The 11,924-nt window shown below is 43.6% G+C and overlaps 1 protein-coding gene across 1 annotated transcript in view; it reads right to left on the reverse strand.

Moving 5' to 3' along the window:
• Nucleotides 1-8,241, reverse strand: part of LOC115464470 (zinc finger protein 420-like) — a 100,877-nt gene extending 92,636 nt beyond the window's left edge. Inside the window, 2 exon segments of the mRNA XM_030194847.1 lie at nucleotides 7,957-8,070; nucleotides 8,222-8,241. Of these exon segments, the coding sequence (XP_030050707.1) occupies nucleotides 7,957-8,056 (100 nt within the window). The 5' untranslated portion in view covers nucleotides 8,057-8,070; nucleotides 8,222-8,241.
• Nucleotides 8,242-11,924: the final 3,683 nt, after the last annotated feature.

Genomic DNA, 11,924 nt, shown 5'->3' on the forward strand with positions numbered 1-11,924 from the left:
GTACAAAGAGAATGGAGGGGGCAATTTCCACTAAAATGGGCAGATGGGCAGCCAATTGGCACGTGACAAAAGGGCGGTAAATTTGAAATCTCGTTGGTTAATTGCCACAGGCAGAATAAGCAAAAGAATGTTGTTAGAGTGTACACTGGTGTCGTTGTCGCGCAACTGTAAGACTTTAACACTGGCTGAATGAATAGAAGTTCTTAAAAAATTAGAAAACAAAGTCAAGCATCTATTGCTAAAGAATATGGTCAATACCAGTCAAATTTCACGTGTCTTGAAGTAGAAAGACCAGCTTCTGGAAGACTGGCAAAACAATACAAATCCACAACGGAAACAAAGACGGGTGGGAAAAGCTGAGGAGGTAGAAGATGCTCTTCTTCAGTAGTTTTCTCGAGTCAGGAGCAGACAGTTTCCTGTCAGTGGTCCACTGCTTATTGAGAAAGCTAACCAGCTAGCTGAAAGTCTTGGACTAACTGAATTCAAAGCCATTGTTGGATGGTTGGAAAGATGGAAGGAGAGGAATAGCATAAAATTCAAGAAATAGCATGGTGAGAAACAAGATGCCGTTGACTTTGGTGCTGAAAATTGGGTTGTTTTCAGTTCTTCCTACCATCTTGAACGAGTTTGCACCTCGTGACATTTTCAATGCTGACGAAAATGGTCTCTACTGGCGAGTGATTCCTGATGGAACGCTTGTATTCAAACATGCCGAAACTACTGGAGGTAAAACATCGAAGGACCGACTGACGATCCTCCTTTGCTGCAATATGGATGGGAGTGAGAAGTTGGAACCCCTCGTCACTGGAAAGAGCAAACAGCCCCAATGCTTCAAGAAAGTTAAGCGACTTCCTGTGTCATACGAGGCTAACGAAAATTCATGGATGGCTGGGGAAATTTGGAAGCAGTGGCTAAAGAAGTTAGACACTAGAATGCAGGCACAAAAGCGTCAGATTTTGCTGCTTTGTGATAATTGTGCTGCACACAGGGATGATGTCAGGCTGTCTAACGTCAAGGTGGCCTTCCTGCCACCAGACACTACCTCTCTGATCCAACCTATGGATCAGGGCATAATAGCCAATTTCAAACAACATTTTCGGGCTCTTGTGCTACGTCGTCTGATGAGCGTTTTGGAAGACCAGATTGGCAAGGATAAACTTGCTGTTGAACTGGCTCGTAATCTATCACTTTTGGATTCCCTACATATGCAGAAAGAAGCCTGGAATCATGTTACACAGGCAACCAATGTGAACTGCTACAAGCGGGCAAGCTTTGTTAAGGATGTGGAGAGGGACAAAACAGATGCAGCTGTTGCAAACGTGTCAGATGAAGAGGTTATTGACATACCAACCGGTGTTACTGAAGAGGAGTTCCATCGCTACGTAGCTGTTGATTACAATCTACAAACAGCCGAAGACAGCACTGATGTCGAGATATGCGCCTACACGCAGGCAACAACGGCTGATGATGGAACAGATGAAGAAATGAGCAGCAAGGCACATGCTGATGAAATTCAACAACCTCCTCCTGTCACTTTTGCAAGAGCGCTGGAGAGTCTCAAAACCGTGATGTTCTATCTGGAGGCCACTGGATGTCAGTGCTATGACAATTTTTACATTCTGTCACTACCAAGTGGGTTGCAATACTGGGGTCCACTAAAAAGTTCTATTTGCATGGCAACACATCATGCAATAGAGAAGGAGTGGTTTATTGCATCATGTGTCCGTGCTCGTTATATTATATCGGACACACCAAGAGGGGCATAATCGAACGGGGACGACCATCTCTAAGGGTGTCCACCTCTAAGGACGTCCCGGCGAAGGGGCGGGGCAACCCATATTATCGAAATAAGATGGCCGTCCACCTTGCGTTTCGATAATATGGTCGGGGAAGCCCAAATCATGAAATTTAGGTCGACCTTAGAGATGGTTGTCCTTAGGTCATTTTTGAGATGTCGTTCCAGGTTTTCGGCGATAATGGAAACCGAGGATGCCCATCTCAAAAACGACCAAATGCAAGCCATTTGGTCGTGGGAGGAGCCAACATTCGTAGTGCACTGGTCCCCCCTCACATGCCAGGACACCAACCGGGCACCCTAGGGGGCACTGCAGTGGGCTTCAAAAATTGCTCCCAAGTGCTTAGCACCCCTACCTTGGGTGCTGAGCCCCCTAACCCCCCCCAAAACCCACTCCCCACAACTGTACACCACTACCATAGCCCTTAGGGATGAAGGGGGGCACCTACATATAGGTACAGTGGGTTTGTGGTGGGTTTTGGAGGGCTCACATTTACCGCCAGAAGTGTAACAGATAGGGTGGGGGTGGGCCTGAGTCCGCCTGCCTGAAGTGCACTGCACCCACTAAAACTGCTCCAGGGACCTGTATACTGCTGCGATGGACCTGAGTATGGCATTTGAGGCTGAGGCTGGAAAAAAAGTATTGTTATGGTGGGAGGGGTTTAGTGACCACTGGGGGAGTAAGGGGAGGTGATCCCCGATTCCCTCGGGTGGTACTGGTCAGTTCAGGCACCTTTTTGAGGCTTGGTCTTGAAAAAAAGCGACCAAGTAAAGTCATCCAAGTGTTCATCAGGGATGCCCTTCTTTTTTCTATTATCGGCCAAGGGCGACCATCTCCTAAGCACGCTCCAGTCCCGCCTTCGCTACACTGCCGACACGCCCCCATGAACTTTGGTCATCCCCGCGATGGAAAGCAGTTGAGCAGGCCAAAAATCGGCTTTCGATTATGCCAATTTGGGCAACCTTGCGAGAAGGACGCCCATCTCCCGATTTGTGTCGAAGAATGGGCGTCTTTCTCTTTCAAAAATAAGCTAGCTAGTGTCAGCTAAAACACAGGCTGGCTGAGCATATCAGTAACCTTAGAACTCATAAAAAAGAAGCACCTTTGGTAACACACTGGAGTGCACAAAACCATAAGATTGAAGATTTAAAATGTGTAGTATTAGTGCAAGTGCCCCCCCCCCAATTAGGGGGGGGGGGGTGACATTAGTGCACAATTGCTTGCAATAGAACAACAATACATTTTTGCATGGGATACGGTGTCCCCTAAGGGTCTTAGGCCCAGATGCACAAAACCTAACGAGCCCACAACTTGCGTTTTAAACTGGTTCCAGCCAGTTTAAAACGCAAGTAGTTCACCCCGGGCATGCACTAAGGGCATTTTCCCTGCCACGATAGCAGGCAACGAAAACGGAATGCAAATGATTGAAAAGCTATTATAATGAGCTGCAGTACCGTTGCAGCCCATTATAATCAAATGCACTACCGTTTTTCCGATTCCCTTACCGTAGGAACCCTAACGAGATGTCTGACCTCTTGTTAGGGCTCCTGTGAGGGAATCGGAAAGGAAAAGGGCCCCCAAAAAAGGTAAAAAAGAAAGAAAAAAAAAAAGCAGGGAGCGCATGTGAGGGGCGTCCTTTAAGGACGTACTCTCCCTGCGCTTGTGAGAGACGTTTTTTTTTCGCAGTTTTTTGCTCTGCCGGCGCTCGTGTTTTTTTCCCCCTTCTATTTAGTCTTCGCCGCGCCACTTACCCCTCCACAGCGAAATTTTTCTATGGAATCGGTAGGGAACGGGAATTACCAATGTCTTTAATGCATCTGGGCCTTAACCTTAAATAGTGTTTGAGATTTTGACACGATCTGTTTGGGGTATGCGTTATTGAATTGTTACAGGTTGTGGGGAGTAGTTCCTCCTGATGAAGTAAACCACGAAATGCGGTCTCCCATTGAGGAACTAAAGTGATGTCATTAAGTTGGCCTTATTGATGGTTTTCATGGAAGACTTCCTAATGCCGTACAGTGTTGCCACGCAAGCAGTCAAGCATGATATCTAGCTGGGCGTGACAGGAGTGACGCTTGATTACATACAAAGTTTCATCATCTGCACGTGGAATTTTATTGCTTTGGTACAATTATTACTTTGACTCTGCCACACAAACACGTGAGCTGCTGTGTGAAAGCAGCCTGCGTCACGTACTTTGGGACTTTTGCTTTCGATTCAAGTGTATGGAAGCAACATTTTAGAACATCATCAAAAGTTAAGGGAAGATATTTGATTTGTATCTTAAGCATAAGTATTCTAATGTGACTTTGGTGCGTTGCAGCATGTGGTTGGAATGTATGAGTTTGGGTTGACTGTGTGGATGATGCTGTGAAAGACATGTGGAAGTGAGTTCCATGATAATTGAGTGTAATTGTTGACAATATATGTACAGATATTGTTAATTATTAAAATGTTAACGTTTAATAATTAGAGTCATCCGCAAAAAGGCACACCTTTCCTTCCAACCCTTCAGCAATATCTCCCAAAAATATATTAAACAGAATAGGCCCCAGCACCGACCCCTGAGGAACTCCACTGCTCACCTTCCTTTCTTCCGAGCGGATTCCATTTACCACCACCCTCTGCCACCTGTCGGTCAACCAGTTTCTTATCCAGTTCACCACTTTTGGTCCTAAGTTCAACCCTTTCAGCTTATTCATGAGTCTTCTGTGGGGGACTGTATCAAAGGCTTTGCTGAAGTACAAGTAGATTACATCTAGTGCACATCCTTCATCCAGTTCTTAGGTCACCCAGTCCAAGAAGTCAATAAGATTTGTTTGGCAGGATTTTCCTTTGGTAAAGCCATGTTGCCTCAGGTCCTGTAATCCGTTGGCTTCTAGAAAGTTAACTATCCTTTCTTTCACCAGCAACTCCATTATTTTTCATGATATAAATATCATGAAATAAAAATTGAATATCACTAAAACAGCTTCAAAAATTATTGTAGCTGGTAAAAACAGCAATTATAAACTGTATTTTGTGTACTAATTTTTCTACTCTGTTCTAACCAATACAATACAGATGGCCACATTTCAGCGAGGATATCCTGTTTCCTGATGGGTTCTTCATCTTAACTGTTAAATCTGCACTGGGAAGCCTTACAATATACCACTGCTTTCCACAAAACATGCTAACCCCTGGCCTGTTCTCAATCTAACCTTCTTAGTTGGTCCTATGGGGTTTTGGCTGCTGCTGTCCATCTTTCTGACCCCCACCACCCCATTTCAAACTGGCTCCATATTGCAGCGCTTCTGAGCTCTAAAAAGAAAAAAATTAAGCTACCTGCCTGCCGGTACAGAGCCACATGCTGCAATACTGAAAGCGAGGCTCTGCTGGATCCTCCCCGCCACTGAAGAAGGAAGTGTGTCGCAAGGGCGGGGTTCTGGCAAGCCTCGCTGTCAGTGTTGTAAGCACGGGGCTCTGTACTGGCACTGCAGCGTTCGCAGCAGCGGCCACTAGACCACCAGGGCGGCTGACAGCTGTAGTGTGCGGTGGCGGCAGTGGCAAGCAAGGGCAACCAGGCAGAGCCTCTAGGCCCCCTGGAGACTCTGGGCTCTCGGGCACTGCCCGAATGGTCAGTCCACCCCTGTTTGATACTGATTCAAGGTAAAGAAAAGGCCCAAATGGCTTTACAGGAGCTAATGGCAGAATATGGAAGCTTATTGGGATTCAGAGTTAACCTCACTAAGACAGAGATTTTGAACATATCCCTTTCCAAAGGGCAGGGGACAAATCTTAGGAAATGTTTTCCCTTTCGATGGGTTTCTGGCTCTATTAAATATTTGGCTATCAAACTAGGGGCAGACTGGGAGACACTCTTCAGCTGAAACCAAGATTTAGAGAGGTGGGATAAATTAATACTGTCCTGGATAGGAAGGATGGAGACAGCAAGAATGAGGGTTCTCCCTATATTTTTATATTTATTCAAAGTTTTCCCTGTTGAAATACCTCCTATAATATTTCAATGTTGGCACAAAAAGATATTTTGTTTTATATGGGGAAGAAAGAGATCCAGAGTGGCATGGGAGGCTATGTTCCAATCTCAGGAGAATGGGGGGATGGGAATACCCAAGCTGGAAAAATATTAGCAAGCGTGGCAGGCACCCCATCCAAACAATGGGTCCTAGCAAAACAAGGGGCTAGTACTTTTCAGTTGGAATTTCTCTCCTGGGCAGCTAGCATGCTCAAAGACATTCAAGAGGTCCAAAACCCATTTATGAGGATCACTACGGGCCTAAGGATCAAGACACGGCCCCATTTATTGGAGGATAAGACATGGGCTTATTTTCAACCTCTGGGACGTACAGATAACTTTGTACCTGGGCGAGGCAATACCTTGTTTCAAAGATGGGAAAGACATGGTCTTCTCTATTTTGGTCAATTTATAGAAGATGTCCAAATTCTACATTTTGGAACGTTACAAGGTTGCTACCAACTGGCAGCTAGAGATGTATTCCTTTACCTTCAAGATAAACATTTAATTCAGGTAGAACAACTAATAGCAGGGGGTGGAAAACTTAAGCTGGCTTCTGAAACTTTAGTGAGTCAACAAGTTGGTAGGGGTTATATATCTTATATTTATGGGCTCCCCAACACCTTAGATAAATGGAAGGCTACCTACAGGGGGGGTATGAGAGAGGGACTTAAATAGAGTGTTTTCTGAGGACAAATGGAAAAATATCTCATTGCAATCTCATAAATTGTCATATGCACCTCAGATTATTGAGAACGGTCTTAAGGTACTGGTAAGATGACATTACAGGTCATTATGAGGAAAGGGAATGGTTTATGTTGAGTATAGTTCCCCTCTGGCCACACCCTCTCCATCGGGTGGGAATGTCCTAAGGCAGTGATTCCCAAACCTGGTCTGGGAGGCACACCAGCCAGACAGCTTTTCAGTATATCCACAATGAATATTCATGAGATTGATTTGCATGCAGTGGAGGCAGTACATGCAAATCTCTCTCATGAATATTCATTATGGGTATCCTGAAAACCTGACTGGCTGGGGTGCCTACAGGACCAGCTTTGGGAACAACTGTCATAAGGTCCAGAAATTATGGAAGAAGGTATTTACATATGAGCAACAGTTACTTGAGACTCATATACCGTGCAGTATGGAAAATGCCCTATTAAGTGGGAAAGTGGAAGGGATAACGGGAGCTCTGGATAAATTAATGCTGTTGGCTTTTACAGCAGCCTAACTGCTGATTGCTTCACATAGGTATACACGGGACATGCAAACTACAGAGATGGTTAAAAAGACACTGTGTTTTATATGCAAATGATATAGACTGACTGCCTTAAAACATAATAAATGGAAATCTTATCAAGAAATGTAGGGAAGACTTCTCCAGCTGGAAGGACATTCTGTGAGTTTTGGGGAAAGGAGTGGAAAGGGGGGAGGGAGAAAAGGGATGGGAAGGGTCTATTTTTAGTTTTTAATTATTGGAGTGGCAATTATGTAACAAAATGCATACTTACGATTAATTTTTTTCCGTTAATAGATGCTGTCAGTTATTTTGCTTGAAAATTCATAAATTTAAAGTTACAAAAAAAACAAAAGAAAATGGCAGCCGAGACTGCTGTGGGAGGTTGCGGCCTCCATTTTGGAACTGGGAATACCATGAGAAGGATGTCATAGCCGCCATTATGAAATTGGGAATGCCATGAGCATGAGGCTGCCCCAGGAAGTTGTGACCACCATTTTGGAACTGAGAATGGCATCATTACGATAAACTGCATTATGTACTGTGATTTGCATTAACCTATCAGCAATACACAATGTCCTTGACTAAGTCAAACTGCACCATTTTCATCAGTCATGTTCCTCCACAACAGTGCAGCCCTCCACCTCCAGCAGCCCTTTCAACAGTACAGATTTCTCAACCCCAACACACTCTAGGATGAAGGGTTTTGCAGACCTGATCGCACATCTGGGATACCCACCTCTATCAGTGCCTCCTCCATCTCAACGGGCAGTTTAATCTATCCAAAGTAGGGAAATAGACAGTGGGAGGAGAAGAGGAGATGACAACCTTTTATCCCACCAGCGCTGAATTCCTGAATGGTTCCAGCTGACTTCAGTAAAGATGTACAGGAGGATTTTTATACTTACTTGTTACAGAAGGATGAATCTGTTCAGACATCTGTGATTCAGGATTTTCCATGAAGGGCAGATCTTCCTCTTGTTTAACACTCAGCGAGAACACAGTCATTACAACTGGAAGACCTGCGATGAGAAAACACATTTACAAGGATTCACCAAGTATCTGTTAATACAAAAATAGAAAATTGATTTAAATGTCCAAATGTTTGATGTTTTACATCATCTCATGTGATCTAAAATTGCAAAGCCCATTAAATCCAAAACATTTACTTACCGTTGGTAGAGTCATTTGGATTTTCTTTTCCCTCCCACTCAGATTGTTGAGTGAAATATTTCTCATCTTTATTTTCAATCTTGAATATAACATCAGGATTAACAATTAAATAACCTGCCAATAAGAAGTAGGAAAATTACTGGAGAGGTTCCATCTTTGATGGAGCCGTGTGTGATGTGTGCATGGAGGTGTGTGTATATGTGTATATACAGATATCTTGGGGTGTGTGTATTTGTCTGACAAAGCTTGGAAAGAAGAGGCAGCAGTGGCCTGACACTTGGTTAGATTATATCATAGAGTTTTCCTGGTACAGAGATTTCTCTTCATAGTCCGCTTAGGTGGAGGCATTGCAGGTGCCAAACTTCTGGTTACCATTTGGAGGGGTTATATGTTGAACAATATAGTTAACTAGTGTGCAGCTGATATGTCATCACCTTATTCAGAAGTCTCAGAAGAAATCTGAGAGGTAAATCCTCTCTCTGGTCTTCTGTGCCAAAATATTTTGTATAGGAATGGGAGAGAGACTCCTGCTGGTGTTGTATGAAGCCTCTAGTCTAAGGTATCATCTTATCTTACAACAGAGAGCAGCATCTTTTGCAGAGCCTGTAAAGTGGAGTCTTTCACAGGCTCCTATTGAATATGGGATGGCATCAGAAGCCAGGTTCTAAGTTTCAGGTGCCCATGGTATCTAGTTCCTGTGATTTGTACACCACTGATCCCATTATGTGCTTGTGTGCTAGATGACAGAGAAACATATTTACCTCGTGATCTGAGGATGTCATGAATCTCCTTGATGACTTTCTTGAACAGCTCTTTCTGCCATTCTTCCAGAAGGTTCCACTCCACTTCCAAGAAATAAGCAGCAACGTCCTTAAATGTGACCAATCCCTAGAACAGCAAACAAGACACCCTACATCAAAGTGTCATTATTTTTTCATTTCATTTTATTACATATACACCTATCAACATACTTCTAGATGGTTTATAACAAACACATGTAATAGTTCACATAAAAAGAAACAATAAGAGAAATAAAAATATAATTCAAAATGAAATGGGTAAGTAAAAGAAAACAGTCACGTCAAGCCTTTATCTTAAAAAAAAAAAAAAATCAAATAATGCTACAGACACCACAAGTTCAACGGTAAATTGTTCCAGTTGAGTACGTCATAGTGAAAACTGTGTCAGAATGGAAGAACTCGGCATTAAACGGGAAATGCTATAATCTAGATGCCGCATACGTGAATATCTAGAATACCAGTATTTCGGCTTGTATGTATGTTGGTACCTGCATTATTGCTAGCAGGAAGCCTAAGTGCTAGTTTGCAAATATCCACTTACAAGGGGGCTGACGTAGCGATAGAGCATGAGAAAGACATGGGCAGGACTAAGCATTATTTACACCAGCTCTACAGTTGGTAACACTGAGGATCTAAATCTTAGGCAAGTCAACAGGTTAACCTACTATTCTATAAGAGAACTTAGGCCCCTCTTTACAAAGGATCACTAGTGTTTTCAGTGAACGCTAACCATGTAGATACCCATAGGAATATTCTGAGCATCTACACGGTTAGAGCACGCTAAAAACGCTAGCACGCCTCTAGCGCAGCTTAGTAAACAGGACCCTAAGTCGTTTAGATTCCATGATGGAATAGGGTCCCATTGCATATCCTTAGGGAACCTAAATGGAATCTCCCAGTTGTCGAATTGCCTCCAAATTGTCCACATCCAGAAACCAGATGTGCTGCAGTGTTCTAAACAAGTTGCAAAAACCTAAGCACTGTAGCTGGCAAACCTTAATATAGAACATTACAGTAATCAAATGAAGGTAAAATCAACAATTCAGTCAGCATACAAAAATCATCTGACATAGTGAAAATGAAGCAGCAAAGTTCAAATAATACATTAAAAAAAAAACTGTGGCCGAAATATCAGCAGAGTCAAGAACTATTCCTAGATAATAGATTTAACTATGAATTGGAACAGCTTCAAGAAAGGAGGGTAAAGACAAAAATGCAGAGAAGAGTAGAGCTGATCAGTAGGTACCACCATCATCTCAGTCTTTTCCATATTCATTGTTGGGCCATTTTGACCACACTGTGCTGAAATCTCAGAAAAATGCCTGATGAGAACCAAGAGACTTAGAAAAAGATACAATCGCTAATATAGTATCAGCACAAAAACTGACAAACAATACTCTGTCACAAGAGATCACATAAAAGGGACCTATAGATGTCAAATAATACAGCAGAAAACAGAATCCTGAGGGACCCCCCCCCCCCCCCCCAGCATACTAAACCACTGCGACTCTCCCTGGAAAAAAAAAACAAAAACCCATATTTGATGGAGAAAACCTTCTAAAAAGGAGGAAAACCACTGCAAATCTGTCCCCATCTATATCTTGTAAGCATTTTAAGAGGACCTGAGCTAATATTTATTTATTCATTCAGAGGCCCTTTTACAAAGCAGCGGTAAACCCAACATGGGCTTACCACTTGCTAAAAAGGAAGTACCGCTGGGCTATTGCAGAATCCCAGCGATAGTTCCCACCCCCAGCACGCTGTCATATCCGGTGCTACAAAAATATTTTTATTTTTGTAGCGCCGGTGTGTGCCCGGCAGTGCCACACGATGCCCGGTTACCGCGGAAGCCCTTACCGCTACCTCAATGGGTGGTGGTAAGGGCCCCCCCTTCAAATGATCGTGTGTCACGTGCTTCACGGCTATTTCCTCAAGAAAAGAAAGACCTACCTTTTACACGTTGCAATAAAAAGGGACCTTGGCACGAGTCAAAAACACACGCTGATGCCAGCGCAGACCCCCTTTTCCCGCAGCTTGGTAAACGGGGTCTTCGGTCTTACAAAACAAGTTTTGGTTCAACGTGGCTTACTGAGTCAACAGCAGCTGAGGATGTGTCTCCAGGAACTTCTGCTAGGGAGGGACAGGTAAGGTAGGGTGAAAGACAGATCTCACACATCACCTAGATAAGATTTTAAACAATGCTGAGGAGGAGCCAGCTGTCTTGGTACATGTGGGTACCAAAAACAAAGGGAAGTGTGGGAGGGAAGTCATGGAAGCCAAACTTAGGTTCTTGGATAGAAAGATGAAATCCAGAAGCTCCAGAGTAACATTTTCAGAAATATTCCCTGTTCCACATTCAGGACCCAGAGCTCCAGTTTCAATATGTGGGTGAGACAATGGTACAGGGAACAAGGATTTAGATTTGTTAGGAACTGGACAACATTCTGAGGAAGGGGAAGCATGGGGGATGTTGACAGTCATTCAGGAGCAGACGGATTGGGATTAGTTATATTAAAAGGATGGTATCAGAACAGGGAAGTAAGGGCATCGCGATAGGGAAGTTGCAACAAAGGCAGAAGTACGCCAGACTCCTTAAGAGAAGAGCAGATGGAAAGTAAAGACTGCTAACTATCCCTCTCAACTAGTAAGCAAGCTGTAAATCCAGTACAGACAAGAAAACACACTTTGAAATGTCTATATATAAATCCTAGAAGCTTGAAAAATAAGATGGGAGTTAGACCAGCTTATAATCGAAAGACAAAAACGCCTATATTGCGACCTAAAGCGGGAGATAGGCGTTTATCTCCCAAAAGCGAATAACGCGGTATAATCGAAAGCCGAACTTGGACGTTTTCAACTGCACTCCATCGCGGAAGCTTACAAAGTTGATGGGGGCGTGTCGG

Source organism: Microcaecilia unicolor, chromosome 3 (assembly GCF_901765095.1).
Source record: "Microcaecilia unicolor chromosome 3, aMicUni1.1, whole genome shotgun sequence".
Taxonomy (NCBI): Eukaryota; Metazoa; Chordata; class Amphibia; order Gymnophiona; family Siphonopidae; genus Microcaecilia; species Microcaecilia unicolor.